Source organism: Ochotona princeps, chromosome 24 (genome assembly GCF_030435755.1).
Source record: "Ochotona princeps isolate mOchPri1 chromosome 24, mOchPri1.hap1, whole genome shotgun sequence".
NCBI lineage: Eukaryota > Metazoa > Chordata > Mammalia > Lagomorpha > Ochotonidae > Ochotona > Ochotona princeps.
The window spans coordinates 13,080,160-13,099,125 of record NC_080855.1 but is presented as its reverse complement, the minus strand read 5'-3'; the positions used below and the strand labels follow the sequence as shown (position 1 = coordinate 13,099,125).

The 18,966-nt window shown below is 59.8% G+C and overlaps 3 protein-coding genes across 9 annotated transcripts; 1 reads left to right on the top strand and 2 right to left on the bottom strand.

Annotated features, from left to right (window-relative positions):
- On the bottom strand, positions 1 to 1,789 carry LITAFD (LITAF domain containing). 2 transcript variants are annotated; one of them, XM_058680894.1, is made up of 4 exons: positions 1,069 to 1,789; positions 881 to 966; positions 270 to 414; positions 1 to 138 (listed from the first exon to the last, which is right to left on the bottom strand). In XM_058680894.1, the coding sequence occupies exons 2-4, from the start codon at positions 921 to 923 to the stop codon at positions 30 to 32; spliced, it is 297 nt and encodes a 98-aa protein (XP_058536877.1). In that variant the 5' UTR covers positions 924 to 966; positions 1,069 to 1,789; the 3' UTR covers positions 1 to 29. The 2 variants fall into 2 exon arrangements, with proteins under 2 accessions (XP_058536877.1, XP_012786779.1); XM_012931325.2 differs by having other exon boundaries at positions 881 to 1,789.
- An 8,508-nt stretch (positions 1,790 to 10,297) lies between these two features.
- LOC131483283 (basic salivary proline-rich protein 2-like) lies at positions 10,298 to 11,488 on the bottom strand. The gene has a single exon (XM_058681085.1). It carries the CDS (start codon positions 11,486 to 11,488, stop codon positions 10,298 to 10,300), a length of 1,191 nt encoding a protein of 396 aa, XP_058537068.1.
- Positions 10,435 to 18,645, top strand: CARHSP1 (calcium regulated heat stable protein 1). Of its 6 annotated transcripts, none has more exons than XM_058680886.1 (5): positions 15,541 to 15,687; positions 16,034 to 16,187; positions 16,413 to 16,589; positions 16,986 to 17,108; positions 18,251 to 18,645. In XM_058680886.1, the coding sequence occupies exons 3-5, from the start codon at positions 16,420 to 16,422 to the stop codon at positions 18,411 to 18,413; spliced, it is 456 nt and encodes a 151-aa protein (XP_058536869.1). In that variant the 5' UTR covers positions 15,541 to 15,687; positions 16,034 to 16,187; positions 16,413 to 16,419; the 3' UTR covers positions 18,414 to 18,645. The 6 variants fall into 6 exon arrangements, with proteins under 6 accessions (XP_058536870.1, XP_058536869.1, XP_058536873.1 ...); XM_058680890.1 differs by having other exon boundaries at positions 15,576 to 15,687; positions 16,079 to 16,187; XM_058680888.1 differs by having other exon boundaries at positions 15,600 to 15,623.
- Positions 18,646 to 18,966: the final 321 nt, after the last annotated feature.

Genomic DNA, 18,966 nt, shown 5'->3' with positions numbered 1-18,966 from the left:
TGGGGTGAAGTGCATGTTTATTCTGGCGGTCACAGGCGGCGGTGGTGGAAGAGCGTCTGTCTGCACACGGGACACGTGTGCTTCACGTCCATGAGGCTTCTCACACAGAAAGGGATCAGGCAGCAGCCCAGGAAGCACCTGCCGCCCCGGGCACAGTGTCCTGTGAGCACGGGCTGCCCTTCTGCCTTTGCCCTTCACCGCGAGGCCAGCCTCAGCATCTTGCTCTGGGCTGCAGCCTGCAGGACCCCACCCCATTCAGGGCCACTCACCCAAACACACAGAGGCCCAGGCACAGCACCCAGGAGAGCATGCCGGGCACAGGGGTCGTCCTGGTCATGACGTAGTTCCCACAGTAGGGACACAAGGTTCGCATCGGCATGGATGTTGTAACATGTGGCATGTTGGTACACCGCGCTGGGGGTGGGTAGGAGGTCAAACCTGGGCCTTGCCTTGCTCAAGGCCTCCCTGGGTTAGCACCCTTTGGACAAGGTACAGCCAGCGACCTTGGCAAGTTGAGAGCATCTCTGGGTCTTAGCAGAGTCCCTACAAGGCCACCAGGCCTCTGCCTGCGCTGTTTGACACCCTGACACCGTGGCTCCCGCCTCTGCCACCCGTGCAGTGGGAACAGAGTGGGGCAGCCACGGCTTCAAGCCTGGGGACCTAGGGGCAGAGGCCAGAGGCGTTAAGGTGTGGGGTGCGGAGCAAACGCAGGGACTTAGAGTCCCAAGACAGGCCTCAGGAAGGTGCTGTAAGGCCTCCTTGGCCCCTGCTGCACCCCAACCCCATCCACCAGGGCCCCTTGGGGCTCAAGCAGGGCGTTTCCAGGAGCCAGGGCCATGTTTCAGGGGCACCTGGCATGCGGTGGGGGAGGAGCACTCACTTCCTGGAGCAGGCTGGGGCTGCTCAGAGGAATCTTCTGGCATTCCCAGGAGAGGCAAGGAGGCGGCTCCTTAGGGTACCAAGGCTCTGGAGGGGAGAGGGAGGAGGGGGCAGCACCTCTGCTCTGAGTCAGAGGGCTCCCGCTGCCAGGCCAAGCCCACCCAGGCCTCTCCACATTCCCCTACTTACAGAACAAAGCCCTGAGTGGGCGGGGCAGGGCGGGGCCAGGAGTTGCCCCTGGTTGCAGGTGCCAGGACCACAAGCCTGGGAGAGACTAGCGCACCAGTGAGTACTGGAGCCCACAGTGCAAGCCTGGAGCTCTGGCCTGGAGCCCGGGTGGCTGCCAGCCCAGCCATGGGCTGTTTTTCAGGGCGAGGAGACAGTCAAGGAGCTGGCCTGGCCTGGGCACATAGCGCAGAGACGGCACACCTGCCAGGCCCTTGCTTTGTTGGGTAAGTTCCTTGGGACCCCGCGAGTGTCCCCTGGGCTGCCGTGTCCATTCCTCAGTCCAGCAGAGCCTCATTTGGGGACGGTCCATCTCGGTGGCCAGAAACGACTGTCCCTGCAGCAGGGTGGGGTCAGGGCAGGATTCTGGACGCTTGTCTTGACGCTTGTGGGAGGACATCATTTCCGTAAGAGATGGAAAAGAGAAAAGTGGATCAGTGTCTTCTGTCATGGGAGAGCCACTCCAAGGCACAGGGTGCAAGAGCGCCCTTGCCAGGACCCCAGGACTGCACCTTGAGGAAGTGCCATTGGCACTGTGCTGGGGCAGGAACCAGGCCTCCCGTACGGGACAGGTGTCAGCTGCTTGGCTAAACACCACCTCCTGCACCAAGAGAAACTCACCTTTTGATTGCTTTTTTCCACGAACCTTCTGAAGAGCCCTCATGAAATCAGAGAGCAAAGCGAGGTGTCCAGGACTAGAGTGCAGGTCTCCGCAAGCTGCGAGACAGAAAACAGGGATGGATGGGAGATGATGAGGTGAGATGGAGAGGAGGCGGTGGGCTGCCCCCGAACCTGACTCCCCATGCTTCCTGCGCATCTGTGTTCCTTGTCATGACAGCAGGAGGTGTCTACAAAAGCAAATTTAGGGCCCGGCGCAGTAGCCTTAGCGGCTAAAGTCCTTGCCTTGATCGCACCGGGATCCCATATGGGCTCTGGTTCTATTCCCGGCAGCTCCACTTCCCATCCAGCTCCCTGCTTGTGGCCTGGGAAAGCAGTAGAAAACAGCCCAAAGCCTTGGGATCCTGCACCCACGCGGGAGATCTGGAGAGGCTCCAGGCTCCTGGCTTCGGATTTGCTTAACTCCAGCCATTGCTGCTGCTTGTGGAGTGAAGTGAATCACGGGATGGAAGATCTTTCTCTCCGTCTCACCTATCTGTATATCTAACTTTCCAATAAAAATAAATCAATGTTTAAAAACATACAAAAGCAAATGTACTTCTTAAACCTGGAAGACAAATGACAGCCACCTCACAGCACGTCAAGCTGCTGGCAGATCTGCACAGCGCCTACGAGGATGCCACAAGCACACTGCAGAATCCTCAGCCAAAACTGGGGCCTGCATTGTGGCCCTGCAGGTGAAGGTGGCTCCGTGCAGCCAGCGTCCCTTAGCTGTACGCTGTTTCCCCTCCAGCTCCCTGCTCATGGCCTGGGAAAGCAGCAGAGGATGGCCCAGGTCTTGGGCCCTGCACCCCTGGGGGAGACCCGGATGGAGCTCCAGGCTTCCTGCTGCCTTTGCCTGGCCCAGGCGTGGCTGCTGTGCCATCTGGGGAGTGACCCAGTGTACGGGAGCTCTCGTTCTGTCTCGATGTCACTCCCAATGAATGAATGAATCAGTAACAGAACAAACAGCCACCTTGGGTGAGGGTGCCCATGGATGTGCGTGCCCTTGGGTGAGGGTACCCTGCTGGGCGGCGCTGGGCAGCACAGCTGCCCTCCCAGCTCTGCAGACTTTTGTGAATTCATAAGAGGGGCAGGAACGAGCGACTGCAATCGCTGTGCTGTGGGGCCGTGGCGGGCCGTGTCACAGCGGGTCCCCACTCCCCGCCTCTCTTGGCATGAGGACCCTGGTCCAGCAACCTGTTTGGTCACATTGGGTGCAACTTCCTGGCTGCTGTCCCCCAGGACTCTGGTTTGTAGGAGCTGTGAGTGGTGCCGTGCGGGCTGCCACGAGCGCCCTTCTCCCAGCCCCTTCCTCCTCGGGAGAGGGAACCTGGAGCACACCCTTCTGTGACAGGAACATCCAGGGCATTGGCCACGGAAGGCTCCCTGGAGGCGGAGGACAGCTCAGCACTGCAGCAGAGTGGGACGGTGGGATCCGCTCTACAAAACTCTCCCCAAGATGCCCGGGAGGACTCCAGCAGCCTGGTGGGAGAATGCTCAGCTCCACCACCAGGGGGCAGCATGAGGCAGAGGCCATCCCACCCGGGGCTGGATTCTGGGCTTTTCCTGGCCTCTAGCCTGGGTTCATGGCAATAAGCCGCCTCTCCCAGGGACCACTGCCATTGGCCCTGACAACCCAGAAGGAAATCTACAAAAATCAACATGACACACACACAAGAAAACCCACAAATCCACGTTACAAACACCAAAATTAAATGCACCGAAATCCAGTGACACACACACATTGCAACGAAATCCCCAGAAATCTTCAACCTGTCTCCCTCTCTCTCTCACACAGGGATGAAGTCCACAGCTTCACACACACTAACATGGACATCCCAAAAGGGAATTACAATCCACAACTTTCCTATGTTCCAGTATTCCACGTGGGTCTGTGTCCCGGCAGCCCCACTTCCCATCCAGCTCCCTGCTGTGGCCTGGGAAAGCGGTCGAGGACGGCCAAAGCCTTGGGACCTGCACCCGCGTGGGAGACCTGGAGGAAGTTCCTGGCTCCTGGCTTTGGATCTGTGCAGCTCTGGCCATTGCAAACACTTGAGGATGAACTAGCTAATGCAAGATCTTTCTCTCTATATCTCCTCACTGAATATCTGACTTTCCGATAAAAAAAAAAATCTAAAAGATTAAAAAGAAATCAGCAGCGGGACATCTACACGCAGACTCTGGAATGAAATCCACAGAAATGAACAAGCGCACACACGCACGCCCCCCGAAATCTGCGAGTCCCATCGCCTCACCGCCAGACATGCAAATAAAACCCACAGAAATTCAGAGTCACACAGAGCCGAAATGAAACCAACAGAAATCCACACACATTCAAGCACAATGAAATTAAATCCTCAGAAATCCACACACAGGCGCAGACAGGCGCTCACACACACACACACACACACACACACTCTGGAATTAAGTCCAGAGAAATCCACACTGTCCCATACGCCAAAATAAACCCCACAGAAAAGCACCCCCTCCCTCACACACACGCCAGGAAATGAGATCACAGAGCCCCATGGGCAGGCACTGATCCCCGCCTGCCCACACTGCAGCCCACGTGGGTACCAGCTTGTTCCCGGCCGCTCTTCCCATCCAGCTCTCTGCCCGAGGCTTGGGGGAGTAGTGGAGGACGGTGCAAACCTGGGGGCCGTTTATCTGCGTGAGCGCCGGAAGAGCCCCTGGCCCGTGGCTAATTTCGGTTGGTTCAGCTCTGGCCAGCGCCGTCATTCGGGGAGTGAATCAGGATAGAAAAGCATTCTTGTCTCTCCTCGGCAAATCTGCCTTTTCAACAAAAACCATTTTTAAAAGATTTTTTTAAATTGGAAAGTCAGATATACATTGAGAAGGAAAGACAGAGAGGAAGATCTTCCGTCCACTGATTCACTTCCCAAATGACCGCAAAGGCCGGAGCTGTGCTGATCCAAAGCCAGGAGCCAGGAGCTTCTTCCCAGTCTCCCGTGTGGGAGCAGGGTCCCAAGGCTTTTGGGCCGTCCTCAACTGCGTTCCCAGGCCACAAGCAGGGAGCTGGATGGGAAGTGGGGCTGCCGGGATTAGAACCGGTGCCCATATGGTTCCTAGTGCATGTAAGGTAAGGACTTTAGCCACTAGGCTACTGTACTAGGCCCTCAGTAAAAAATCTTTGAATAAAAAATTTATAAAAATTCTTGAGACCTGTAACACACACATCCTAAAATGTAATCCACAGATATGAACAATTTCATACACATACACATAGACTCCCAGGAATGAAATTTTCTCTCTCACACACACACTGTAATGAATTTCATAGAATCCACAGCCCCACAGATGCAAACACACACATGCACACCTCGGACTGAAATCCACAGTCGCACAATCACACGCACAGCTCCTGCAATAACATCTAGAAAAATCCACACTCCTCTCCTTACGTACGCCGTATAATGAGATCCACAGCCTCATATGGACACACACACACCCCAGAATGAAACCTACATTCTCACACAAGCACACGTACCTAAATAAAATCCACAACTGAATATATATACACACAGAGACTTTACGAAAATCAGTACCACTCATATTGTAATAAAGCAACAATGAAGGGGGACCCCAGAGACAGGCTGGTCTATTACCACAGCACCCACGGAGACAGGCTTCCCACAGCGTCACCCCGAGATGTGACCCACGCCACAGTACTCAGAGCGAGTCCCCCGAGAGGGGAATACGTCTGCACAGAGGCTCGGACCAGGTGGGCCAGAGCTGCTGCTTTTGTGACAACCCCTAACTCGCGACCAGCTAAATGTCAGGGAAGCCACGACGCAGGACACCGTCAAGGCCCGGGGCCACAGGCCTGCCTCTCCCTTCAGGGGAGCATCCGGAGGGGACAGCACGGACCCCTCGCCCGCGTGGCAGCCTGGGCATGATGCCTGGCTCCTGACGTGGGCGCCCGCCGCTTGCTGCTGCAGGTGGCTGGACCAGGGGCCAGCAGCTCTCCCTCTCTGCCTTTCAAGGAAACAATAGCAGAAATGGAGCAGCTAATTGTTTTTAAAAGAGTAAACACTGGAACAGCCTGGGGTATTGCAAAGGAAGAGTGCAAAGCCAGGAATGAGGCAGGCGCGACAGAAAACTTCAGGAGGCCTAGCAGGGCTCCTCCGAGGATGCGGAGGGGGCGCGGCCCGGGCCGGGGCAGCATTTGGGGTGCGGTTATCTCTTAGTGGGATTGCGGTATCCATGCAGGTGGTTAAGGCCTCGTGGGTGGATGCGCATTGAACCACACTACCTCCAGCAACACCCATCACCAGCACCAGGGACCTGGGGTGGGTTCAGTGCAGGCCGCTGGCTGTGTGGGCCAGGAGCAGGGGAGCTGGGCCTAGCATGGGGTAGGAGGCCTGTGGGAGGCTGCTCCTTCCGCACCTGCGCCAGGCAGCAAGGCCGGCTGTGACATACAGAGCCGCAGACAGGATGGCCAGGCTGCAGGGAGGACGGCTGCGGGTACGTGGGGACACCTGGGACACACCAGGAACGTCTCTCTTCTTTTTTTTTTTAAAAGAGATTTATTTATTTTTATTGCCAAGTCAGATATACAGAGAGGAGGAGAGACAGGAAGATCCTCCATCCAATAATTCACTCCCTAAGTGGTCGCAACAGCCAGAGTTGAGCCAATCTGAAACCAGGAGCCAGGAACCTCTTCTGGGTCTCCCATGGGGGTACAGGGTCCCAAGGCTTTGAGTCGTCCCCGACTGCCCTTCCAGGCTCCAAGTAGGAAGCTGGATGGGAAGTGGGACCTCCAAGACCAGAACTAGCACCCATATTGGATCCTGGAACGTGCAAGGCGAGGACTTTAGCCACCAGGCTACCGCACTGGGCCCTCTTTTTTTTTTTTTTTTAAGATGTATTTTTCAGTTGAAAGAGTTACTGAGAGAGGGAGGGAGAAGAACAGGGAGAGAGCGCTTCGCACTGGTTCACTCCCCAGTTGGCTGCTACAGTTAGAGTTGGGCGAGGTGGCAGCCAGAAGCTTCTTCCAGGTTTACCATGTGCATGTAGGGGTCCAAGCACATGAGCGTGTTCTGCTGCTTTCCCAGGCACATTAGCAGAGAGAGGGACTGGAAGCGGAGCAGCTGGGATTGGAACCAGCACCCCAATGTGATGTAGGCACAGCAGGCAGAGGTTTAGCACACTGTATCACCATGCTGGTCCCAGGAGGGGTAAGTTGTAACATTACATTGCACAGCAGGCGGGAGGAGCAGAGATGACCACACCAACAGTGCATTGCCAAACAGCCTGGAGGCTGGCCTGGTGGCGCTGCGGTTTAAGCCACTGCCTGCAATGCCAGTGTCCCACAGGAATGCTAGTTTGGATCCTGACCACTCCACTTCTGACCCAGCTCCCCACTGATGGACCTGGGAAGGCAACAGAAGATGGCCTAAGTATGTGAGTCCCCGACACCCACCGGGAGCTCTCCTGGCTTCAGCCTGGCTCAGCTCCAGCCAGTGCAGCCAACTGCAAAGTGAGCTGGGGTGGAAGATCTCTAACTCTGCCTTTCAAAGAAATTAAATCTTAAAAACAACAGGACCCAGCACGGTGGCCTGGTGGCTAAAGTTCTTGCTTTGAAAGCGCTGGGATACCATACAAGCACCGGTTCTAATCCTTGCAGCCCTGCTTCCCATCCAAACCGTTTGTGGCCTGGGAAAGCAGTCGAGGATGGCCCAAAGCCTTGGGACCCTGCACCCGCGTGGGAGACCTGGAAGAAGCTCCTGGCTTCTGATCTTTGGATCAACGCAGTACCAGGCGTTGCTGTCACTTGGGGAGTGAAACATCGGACAGAAGATCTTCCTCTCTGTCTCTCCTCCTCTCTGTATATATTTGACTTTGCAAAAAAAAAAAAAAACTTAAAAAAAACCCACAACAAAACAAAAAACATCTAGCATGGGGACTTGGGATGCTCCCAAGCCAGCGAGACAATCACATTTGCAGGCATGACTGAGTGGCCGTGACCTGGTCCGCACACATTTATCCAGCAGCCAAAATGCCACTTGTCACCACGACCTGAGTCCCCTGTGTTTGCAGCTGCCTGGGGCGCACACGGAGCAGCTGCACAGGCGCTGCCACGGGTCCAGGCAGGTGGCACACGGGCAGCTCCTCCCTCCCGCAGAAGCCCCGATTCTCCCAGCGTTCAGCTGCCAAACTGAAACTTCGCCAGCCAGCTGCGGTTTCCAGGACAGGGTGTGAGCAAGCCGGCTGGGACACACAGGCCAGGCGCCGGGAGCTGCAGGGGTGTGCGTGGAGGTGGGTCCTCCCCCACTCTCCAGGCAACCTTTGGCGCATTCCCCTTTCCCCTCATCCCACCCTGCCATGCCGGCTCGGGAAAGGGGCACATACACTGAGACACATAAAAGCCAGTGCAGCAAGAAGGGCCACTCACCTCGGGCTGGTCCCCAGGCCTCCACTTCTCCACCTGTAAAATGGGATGAGAATAGATTCGTACTGGATAATACCTTGGAAGGACCAGCAAACACATAATCTAATAAAACATAAGGGCCTCGGTGTCAGGGTGTGGGGCAGGGGGCACGAGTGGTGGGGACCCTCACCTAAGCCCACACGGGCATGCAGCCCTTTCAGCTATGTAAATAATATTAAAAAGAAAATTTTTAAATTAAAAAAGTTGTGGTGGGAGGCTGGCCCTCTGTGTGCTGATGAAATCCAAACCTCTGTCAGTTTCTTTTCTTTTTTTTTTTAAGATTTTTAAATTTGAAAGTCAGATATTCAGACAGGAGAGATGAGAGACAGAGAGGAAGATCTTCCATTCGATGATTCACTCCCCAAGTGGCAGCAACGGCCAGTGCTGTGCCGATTCAAAGCCAGGAGCCAGGAACCTCCTCCAGGTCTCCCATGCTGGTGCAGGGTCCCAAGGCTTTGGGCCATCCTCCACTTTCCCAGGCCACAAGCAGGGAGCTGGATGGGAAGCAGGGCTGCTGGGATTAGAACCGGCGACCACGGGCCCAGCGGCTAAATTCCTCACCTTGAAAGCCCCGGATCCCATATGGGCGCCGGTTCTAATCCCGGCAGCTCCACTTCCCATTCAGCTCCCTGCTTGTGGCCTGGGAAAGCAGCTGAGGACGGCCCAATGCATTGGGACACTGCACCTGCGTGGGAGACCCGGAAGAGGTTCCAGGTTCCCGGCTTCGGATCGGCACGCATCGGCCCGTTGCGGCTCACTTGGGGAGTGAATCATCGGACGGAAAATCTTCCTCTCTGTCTCTCCTCCTCTCTGTATATCTGGCTGTAATAAAATGAATAAATCTTTAAAAAAAAAAAAAAAGAACCGGCGACCATGTGGGATTCCAGAGTGTTCAAGGCGAGGACTTTAACCACTACACTACTACAACTCCAAATATCTTAAGAAAAAAAAAGTTATTTTTATTTGAAGGGCAGAGTTACAGAAGAGAGTTCTGCTAATGGCCGGTTCACTCCCCAAACGGCCACCATGGCCAAAGCTGAGCCACTCTGAAGCTGGGAGCTTTTTCTGGGTCTCCCACGTGGGAGCAGGGCTCAGGGGCTCGAGCTTTCCCCTGCTGACTGGCCAGGCCATTAGCAGGGAAACGGATGGGAAATAGAGCAGCCTAACCCTAACCCTGGGTTTCCATATGGGATGACAGCATCAGAGGCAGAGTAGTGGACGGGCCCCAGAGCCAGGATGTCCTGCGGATGTGCCAGCCTGAAGCTGGGCACCCAGCACTCACTCCTGCTCTCCCACAGGCTGGCCAGGGACTCAGCGCGTCCAGCCATCAGACTAGGCAGCCACACTGCCACGAGGAACTGGGGGTACAAAGCAGGAAGTACTGAATCTGCCTCTCGCCCAAAGCAGGTCTCTGTGCACCCTGAGGGGCATGTCAGCTATGGTACTCAGCGCCCCCATGGACCTGTCCCCACTCAGTGTGTCTGTGCCCAGAAGCATACACCCGCCATCTGCCATACCCAGAGCCCCACAGTGTCATCACAGTCCACTTTAGAACCAGAAAGAACCTGGACCCATCAGCCTCCTACCGCCACACCACTGCCCCTCGCCTCCCGGTCTCTATTTCCTCTTCCAAGGGCTTCACCACCACCTGTGCCCTGGAGCCTTTCCAACCTGCGGTTCTCCCAGGATGGAACTGCAGGCTTAACTGCTCGGTGTTTTGGGGCACATTGGCACCAGCAGCTAAGAAGGCAACTGACCTGGGTACATTCCCACATCGCAGCTCTTGGTTTGGGGTGAGGAGGGGGCAGCTGTGCGCTCCCTCACCCTGGGAGCTGGGCTCCCGTGGCTGTGACCACGGGCAGGTCACCAATGCGCCTCAGTTTCCTCTCCCGTAAAGCCAGAGTTCATCCCACTCACCTCCCCAGAGAAGGGACTCGTGCAAGGAGTGCCAATAAAATTTAAAACAAAAACAAAGAAACCTTTCCCCTTTCTTTTCTTTCCTTCTCTCTCAACTTTCTCGTTCCTTTCCCTCCTGTCCGGCCTTTATCTGTGTCTTTCTGCCACCCAGGAGCCGCCCCGGCCTTATCCGGATTCCCGAGCCGCCACAGGTGGCGGGCGGGGCGGGCCGGGCCCTGCCTGGACGCCAAGACCCCAGGCCTCACGTTTCCGGGAGGTCGCGCCGCGCACCCCCGCCCCAGCTCGCCGTCCCGGCGCCCCGACTCCCGCCTCCCGCCCGCCGGGGCCATTGGCGGGGCGCGCCGGGGTGGGCGGGCAGCCGCCGCCCCGCCCCCGGGCCCCGCCCCCGGCCGCCGCTCGCCTCTGGCAGTCGGAGCGCAGCCGCCGGCGGAGCCGAACGGGTTCCCAGGTGCGCGGTGAGCTGGGGAGCCCCTCGGGGACGGGTCGGGGTGAGTCCCGGCCCCGGAGCTGCAGGTTGGGGGGGGGCCTCCTCTGCCGCCCTCCGGGACGCACCTGCTGCCGGGCCTTCCCGCGCCCGGCGGGGGCTCCTGGAAGTGTCCCCGGCCGCCCGCGCCCGCTCGGGGAGCGCAGCCGGGTGGACGGCGAGGGGTGGAGGTGCTGGCCGCTCGGAGGCGGACGTCGCGCCGGGCCCCGCGGCTTTTCTGCGTGGCCCGTGGCCGGGGGCGTGGACGCGGCGGCGTGAGGGGCGGGGGCTGCCGCCGCCCCCGGTCCTGGATGGGCCCGGCCCGGCCTGCGGGGCGTCGGGGAGCCGTCCGGGGGCCGCGCGATTGGCCGCGTCCGGGGAAGGCGTAGCCCCAGCGGCCGCCGAGCAGGAAAACTTCCGCGCCCGGCGCGTGGGCTGCCCTCCCCGCGGGCCGGAAACGCTGCCGTGTTGTCCGGTGGGCAGCCGGGCGGGCAGCGCTTGGGCCCCCGCGGAGCTCCGGGGTGGACGGCGCCTCTGTTCTGGCTGGCAGGGAGGGTTGGGGTGGGGTGCGGCCCCACAGGGGACCCCGCTTGGAGCCGAGCTGCCCCCACCTGCTGGCCAGGCGCGTAACTTGTGCGGGCCGAGCTGGGTGTGTGAGGAGGAGGAGCCGCCGGCCCCGGGGAGCGCCGAGCCGTTTGGCTTCGGATGCCGCCTGCGCCTCTCCCGCGCCGGGTCTCGCCCTGCTCATCTGTTGGCCGCCACCCCAACTGTGCTCGCGTCCCACGCTTTCCCCCAGGGCTTTCTGCGACCGCCTGCCTTCCGCCTCGCGCGGACACTTCCAGCTGCTGGGGAGGTTCGCCTTTCTCTGGGGGACTAGTGGGAGCAGTGACCATGCTGGCCTTGGGGGGCCCCCTGCTTCCTTGACCAGCCGAGGACGGGGTGGGGGAGCCGGGCTGGGAGACTTGGGGTCCACCGCAGGGCCTAGGGGCCTAGGGAGGGAGAAGAGGGGGGAGCTCCGGGGAGGGGGAGGGTTCGCCTTTGTTCTGCTGAATGGCCTAGTGGGAATGCTGGTTTGTGTCCCCTCAGCGGGAGGAGGGGATTATTTCGGATCGCTCTGTGCCTCACAGCTATTGTTGGCCTGAGCCGGCCGTGTGCTGACGTGGGGGTGCTGTTGGACTGAGGACACTGAGGCAGGGGACGGGGTGGCTGCCAGGGGTCACCGAGGGAGTGAGGTACAGTCAGGCCTGAAGCCTTGAGGCCCCGGAGGGAGGCTGTGTGGGGGCGGGGGCGGGGGAGAAGTGCAAGGTACAGGGCCCATTCTGGCTGCGCGCCCCCACCTAGCTGGGGCTGGGGCACGGAGGGTGCGCTTCTGGAGCATGGCAGGAGGCAGTGTTGGTGGAGCAGCCCCCGAGGGCTCCCTGTGTCCCCAGCCTTAGGGTTCAGGCCTCTCCCCGGGTGGTGGGCTGCAGCCCCTGGGTTGTCTGAGTTCCTTTTGGTGCTGTTGACTGGTGGGAGTCCCCATCTCACCAGAGTGTCCCCTTCCTCCTCTCCTCCTGCTCTCCCCTAGTCAACAGAGGGGAGGGTAGCCTAGTCCTGCAGCACTCCAATGCATCGCTTTGGTTGGGGGGCAGGCGGAGGGGATCCTGGCTCAGGCTGACCTCCCCTGCCACCACCAACACCCTTTGCTCTTGGTCCTGCCTGGCTGGGAGGACGTGAGGCTGCAGCTCTGCCTGAGTTCACACAGGAACCCAGCACATGAGGGTAACTTGACCCACCCTCTAGACCTCCTAAACTGGCCCCTTAACAACTGCCCTTCCACCTTCCAGCAGTGGGGCCCTCCTGGGGGCTGGGAGATGGGCATCTCTGACCCTCCAGGGCTATCCAGAAATGCAGCCCCTGTACTTGCACAGGGTCTCTGGAGATTCCTGGGTGCAGGAAGGCGGGACTGCACCCTCACCTGGAGACGTCCGTGCAGACTGGTGGGCAGTGGCTCTGGGGGATGTGGGACCCCGCCCCCGTTCCCCTAGATCCCTTGGCAGCCCAGTGTGACTGGAACCCCCTCACCTCACTCTGGGGTTACACAGTGGCGATTGTGGCCTGCTCCAGCCAGAAGCCCAGGTGGGCTCAGGCAGGGCCCTCTACCAATACTAGCTTTCATTGCTGAAGCCCCAGACTGGAACCAGGCTTGGCGCCTCTTAAATGAACTCTCTCCTGCCAAGGTGTGAATGGCTGATGGTACTGCTGGCTCCCCTCCCGGGAGTGAGCGCTTTGCGTCCTGGCCCGGGACTCAGTCCAGGCTGGATTGGTAGGCTTTCAGGCTACGAGGCGTGGGGCAGGGGGGTTACGATCAAGTCCTAAGTCTCCAGGGATGGGGGTGGACCCAGGAGGGGCCTGGCCAGACTGCAAACTTGCAGGAGGAGCCCCGGGGCCCATGGAAAATTCCCAGGCTATTTTGGGCCCAGGGGCCGCACTGCCCCCAGTTCTCAGCCCCTCCCTGGGGCCTGTCAGGGTGGAAGTGGCCTTGGCCTGCACTTACTGGAACTTGTGGAACTAGGAGGCCATTCAGACCAGGACCATGTGTTTTAACTCCTTCCACCACGGCTTCCCTCCCTCTTTTTTTTAAGGTATTTTTTTATTGGAAAGTTAGATTTTACAGAGGGAAGGAGATACAGAGAAAAAAATCATCCATCCCAAGTGACCGCAACAGCCAGAACTGAGCTGATCCGAAGCCGGGAGCCAGGAGCTTCTTCCCAGTTTCCCACGTGGGTGCAGGGTCCCAAGGCTGTGGGCTGTCCTCTGCTGCTTTCCCAGGCCACAAGCAGGGAGCTGGATGGGAAGTGGAGCAGCTGGGACACACACTGGCGCCCCTGTGGGTAGCCTGCCCCACTTGTGCTTGCGTTGGCTGACATCCTGGCTACCTCACCATGGCGGGCTCGTTGACACTGTTTTCTGTTGTCTTCTCAGTCAAATGGGAGTGCAGTGAGCCGCACCTAGGGCCCTGCTATTTTGTGGGTTGTCTCGGGGAGGGTTACCTTGCTTCACAGCAGGTGGGGGTGGTGGGTTTGTAACTCAAGCTGAAGGTGCGCAGTGGCACCGGCAGGACCCTGGGTGCCCTCTCCCCACTGCTGTGGGCATACCCCGCATCAAGCCCGTGCGTGCAGGTGCAGGTTCCGACGCACAGTCGTGTGCACAGTCGCGGTGGCCCAGGTGTTGCTGTAGGCCACAGGCTGTCCTGCGTGGGCCTGCCTGGAGCCTCTGCTGCAGGCCTGTTTACATCCCACTCCCTCCCCCAGCCCTCTGCACTGGGACACTCCAAGGCCATGCGTGCCTAGCTGGTGCCCTGGCCTGCTACGTGCACGTGGAGGGGGCTCCAGCCATGGGCCCTAGAGCTGTCTTCTGGGTGACTAGCCACACCCCACAGCTGTTTTCTCTGCAGCTGGACTCTGACCCAGCCCTCCCCCACACAGAGGCCTTTCATTCCTCCCCTCCCCCCCCCCCGCCGGGCCTGTGGAGGGTGGGCTGGCTCTTGGCCAGGCTGGCTCTGGCTGTCCCTGGCCTGACAGGCCAGCTGGGTGGTGGTTGCTGGGTCTCCGCCCTCTGCTGCCGGGCTCCCCAGCCAGGGTGTGCGGAGAGGTGCTGGGAGTGAGTGTTGTGGCCCAGGAGGCTGTGCTGGTGTACCAGAGCCCCTGCTTGGGGCCCAGCTTTATTCCTGCGAGGTGGCAGGTGGTGGCTGCGGTGCCGGGGCCCGTCACCTGTGCAGGAGACCCTGCTGGAGTTTCTACCTCCAGGCTTTGGCCCTGGCCCAACCAGGCTGTGGTGGGCGTTTGGAAAGTGAGCAAAGATAGGAGATTCTTTCTCCTGTCTCTGCCCTCCTTTCTCGGACACTCCACCTTTAAAATAACCTGTCAACAAAGAACGGCCTATCGGCGCATGCTTTGGGCTGTCTGCAGGCGGGGCCTGTGATGCCCTCAGTCTGTGCCCCTCCGCCTTGGCCATTTCTGGGTGTCCCCTTGGAGCCAGGGGAGGAGGCATGGTGGGGGCGGGCACATACAGACACACATGGGTGTCACTCACCTGAGGAGCATGGAGGAAGAGGATGGCGATGATCCTGGCGCAGGGTAATTACAGCGCTGGCCCTGCCCTCCCCTCCACCGGCTGCCCTGCCAGCTTCCGTCACACCTGTGCCCTCGCCAAGCCAGGGCCTTTGCCCAGGACGTGCCCTGAATGTGGAACTGCCTCCTTGCTTTTTCCCAGTACGTCCTCCTTGCCCGGGGCCCGGCCTACGCCTGTGCGTGCACTGGAGCAGCACCTTCCCCGCCCTCCTTTGCTTTTAAGGCAGAGCGATTTCGAGCTGGGGTGGTGGTGGCATGGGTAGTGATGGGGGAGAGATCTTGTCTGTGGCTTCATTCTCCAAATGCTGCAACAGCCAGGAGCCTGGAACCAGGCCTGCATCTCCCATGGGGGTGACAGGGACCCAGCACCTGGGCCTTCTCCTGCCACGCCCTGACTTGGGCTGCAGCGTGCCCCGCACAGCATGCTAGTCCCTGGGCCTAAGGCCTGTCTCATCCTCTCTTTCTTTCACACACACTCTTTTGGGGGAAACTTATAATGAGCTTTGCAGTATATTTCTTTACCTGTTTATTCCCTGGAGTTCTGTGTTTGGCACTGGATGTGTGTTTACCAAGAGACATGCAACAGTCACAGCTGACAACTCACCCAGTGCTTAGCGTCTGTGATGATGGCATGTACGGGCCCGGCTGTATTAAGTCCCATTCCGCAGATGCAGAAACCAGCGCCCAGAGACATTTTCAGTAGCTTGCTTGAGGTCACACAGTGGGCAAGGGTTAGGCTTTGATGTCACATGTGCCTGCCTGCAGGAGACCAGAGGGAGAGACCTGGGACCCTACCCCTGGGACCAGCCCCTTTCCCAGAACTCCGGGCCTTAGAACATTCTAGCACTCTATGACCTGTGCCGGTGCGTGGTGCTGGAGCCCTGGCCCCCAGCTGAGCCGCCGGGGCCTTCAGGAGGTGGGGGCTCCCTGAACTCGTGGTCCTCCCTGGCCGGGGCTGCAGCCGAGACAAGGGTCAGGAGGTAGCTATGTCACTTGCTCTAGGGACATCCCTGGGTCTCCCCAGGGCTTGGGGGTGGCAGGGGAAGGAGGCAGGCCTGGTTCCTGGGTGGGCCTGGGCCAGTGAGTGCCTGAGGCGGAGTGGTGCAGGGTGGGTGTGGAGTCTGTCCTCAGCTTGAGGCCAGCTCCTCATTTCAAACCCTGCGGGAACCTCATCCCACCCAGCGGGGCTGTTCTGTCCTTCCTGGCTGTGTGGACCTGACTGGCTCTGGATTTGGGCCCGGCCTCCAGCTGCCCACTAATACCCCTGGGAAAACAGCCGGAGCAGGGAGAAGACTCACCCAAGGGCCTCTCTGCCTCCCGGATTAGGGTGTCTTCCTCTTGACCTTGAGCACCTGCACCTGTGCCCTTCAGTGTTCCTGGGCACACTGGCCACCCTGGCTCCTGGCTGAGAGCCCACCCTGGGGATTCTCCAAGTGGGTCTGACCCCACTTCCTGACGCAGGCTGACGGTCACCCAGCTGGTGAGCACTGGGTCTGCATGAGGGGCCTGGAGCATGCACAGTCCCTCCAGGAGCCGAAAGGGTCAGGTGTGCTGCACAGCCACCCCTGGCTGAGGGACTGCCTCCCTCTCCTGGGTATTGCACAGGAGCCCTGGGGTGCCAGGGGCTGTGCTGGGCATTGGAGACGTGGAGAGGGGCAGGCCCGCAGCTGCTGCCGAGCCCTGAGGTGCAGTCCCCGCCCTGCAGGTTAGCCATGTCATCGGAGCCTCCCCCCCCGCCGTCGTCACAGCCCCCTACCCACCAGGCTACCCACCAGACAGGGCTGCTGGACACGCCTCGGGCCCGTGAGCGCTCACCGTCCCCGCTGCGGGGCAACGTGGTTCCCAGCCCATTGCCTACTCGCCGGACCAGGACCTTCTCCGCGTGAGTCTGGGGCTGTCTGGGGATGTGCTGTGAGGGGGGGAGGAGGGGAGGGCTGGGGCTGGGGCAGTGACTTAGCAGTGACTAGGGTCCCGGGGCTGCAAGAGCTTCCACAGTACGGGCAGGTGCAGGCTCCCAGGCTGCGGGTAGTAACAGACACCCTGGGATCGTTGAGCGCTCCCGCCCTCCTGTGCAGCTACTGTGTCCTTGCTGGAGGCTGTGTGGGTGGCTTCTGGGGTTGTACAGGGCACGACCTATGACTGTACACAGTGGCCCTGACCAGTCAGGGCACAGCCTGGGGTATGAGGCTGGGAAGAACTGGGTGAGCCCCTGTGAGAACAGGTGGCGATTTTGGAGGGCTGACAGGGCCTCCCCCCAACCTCTCTCCCCCTGGCCCAGGACGGTGCGGGCTTCCCAGGGCCCTGTCTACAAAGGAGTTTGCAAATGCTTCTGCCGGTCCAAGGGCCACGGCTTCATCACCCCGGCGGACGGCGGCCCTGACATCTTCCTGCACATCTCCGAGTGAGTGGGTGACCTGCAGGGACGGGGTGGAGCTGGCTGAGACCGTGTGATATGGGTGCTCGAACATCTGCTGTCCCCGCGAGGTGCAGTGGGGCAGGCACCATCCTGTCCCAGAAAAGTGGCCTGCTGGGGCAGGGCCTGCCCAGCCCCCTGGCTCCAGGAAGGAAGTATGGGGCTGGATCCTTCCTGCTGCCTCTGGCCATTGACGTCCTTCCGGAGTGTGTGGTGGCTACCAGGGAGCCTCTGCCCCACCTCCAGGCTGCGTGAGGACTCTCTACCTGCACCCTCCCCACCCTGGGGCTGACCCTATTTGGCCTAAGCACCCCTAACCTCATTTCAAACAGGCCAAGTGGCAGGCCCACTGTGCTGGCCACATCCACCTGTGTGCCCTCTTCCCTGTCCTCTCCCCCGCCATGACAAAGATGCTAAAGCGATGTGTGTCCCACATACGTGGGCACCAATGTGCATGAAGAGCATTTCCACACATCTGCTTTCCAGAAAGAACTTGTGGCAAATGACAGAGATAGGGAAGTAAGCTAGTAAGGAAAACTGCTGGGGGTGGGTTGGCAAACAAGTGGGCTGCCGGTTTGAGCTTCCAGGTGATCAAATCAGAAGGACATGTGCCCTGCACTAAGGTCGTACATGCACAAATCACGTCTGGGAGTGGCTGGCCGGCCTCGGGGCTCAGATGGCAGGGCTTTCCCTGATGTCTCCTCCAGGGCCACCCTGTAGCACAGTTTGCTGTGTGATGCAGCTCATGAACTGGCTAGCGGCAGCAGAGGAGAGGTCCTGGCAGGCTCCCTGGCTGGCTGGGCAGGCCGAGGGCTGTGACCAGCTCGGCTGCTGGCACTCTGGGACCAGGGGCTATGTGTGAGCAGCTGCAGAGCGGCTTGCTGGGCCATCTTCCCACTCCTGTGCTTGGTCCATGGCAGCCAAACGGCCTGTCCCCACCCACACCATGCACATGCCCACACATCACAGGTCCCAGGGAAGGGCGCCCCCCCCCCCCAGCAACAGAGGTGAGGGGGCAGCTCCCGGTGCCCCTTCTGGGTAGAGTTGGTCACTGGTGTTGGGGCCCGGAACTGGAGCGGCTTTCCTTGGTGGGGGAGTGCTTATTCCTTCTTCTCCTGTGCCTCACCCAGTGTGGAGGGCGAGTACGTCCCAGTGGAAGGCGACGAAGTCACCTACAAGATGTGCTCCATCCCCCCCAAGAACGAGAAGCTGCAGGCCGTGGAGGTCGTCATCACCCACCTGGCTCCGGGCACCAAACACGAGACCTGGTCTGGGCACGTGGTCAGCTCTTAGGAGACGCCCACCGCACACCTCTCCTGGGCTGGTGGGAGACTTTGGGGCAGCAGGACCATGCCGGGAACAACATTGCTGCCCAAGCTGGGGCTGGAGGAGGGTGTGATCCCCAAGTTCCTCCTGGAGGAACTGGGGCCACAAGGGAGCCTCCCCTCCCCCGCCACCAGCACAGCCTTTGACCATCGCAACAACCTCTTACCATCTGAAAAATATTAAAAGCATTTAAAAAGGAGAGGCGCCCCGCTGGTGGCTGTGCAGAGGGTCATCCAGGGAGCCAGCTGGGCCCTCCCACCCTGAGGCCGAGGCTCACAGTCCCCAGTGTCTGGCCCACCCCAGGGGTATGACATGCCTCCCACCTGCTTGGCGCCCTGCTTCAAGCACACGGACAAGCAGGCTGCAGTTCTCAGTTGGAGTGGAGTTGGGGGTGGGCGGTGCTTTGGACCTGAAGGAATCTGGGGAGGCCATTCTGAGCCCCTGCTGGTTGGGTCAGGATACCGACTCCTTGGTGGGGGCGGGCGGCTGTGTCAACTTCTTTGCCCATCTTGGAACTGGG

Excerpts from the sequence above, each read along its gene's own strand:
- LOC131483283 (XM_058681085.1), bottom strand. The coding sequence starts at position 11,488 with ATGGTCACTGCTCCCACTAGTCCCCCAGAGAAAGGCGAACCTCCCCAG.
- LITAFD (XM_012931325.2), bottom strand. The coding sequence starts at position 923 with ATGCCAGAAGATTCCTCTGAGCAGCCCCAGCCTGCTCCAGGAA. Across the intron at positions 415-880 it reads GCCCCAGCCTGCTCCAGGAA|CGCGGTGTACCAACATGCCA; the intron begins GTGAGTGCTCCT and ends ACCCACCCCCAG. Across the intron at positions 139-269 it reads CTGGGCCTCTGTGTGTTTGG|GTGCTTCCTGGGCTGCTGCC; the intron begins GTGAGTGGCCCT and ends CCGGGGCGGCAG.
- CARHSP1 (XM_058680887.1), top strand. The coding sequence starts at position 16,420 with ATGTCATCGGAGCCTCCCCCCCCGCCGTCGTCACAGCCCCCTACCCAC. Across the intron at positions 16,590-16,985 it reads CGGACCAGGACCTTCTCCGC|GACGGTGCGGGCTTCCCAGG; the intron begins GTGAGTCTGGGG and ends CCCCTGGCCCAG. Across the intron at positions 17,109-18,250 it reads ATCTTCCTGCACATCTCCGA|TGTGGAGGGCGAGTACGTCC; the intron begins GTGAGTGGGTGA and ends TGCCTCACCCAG.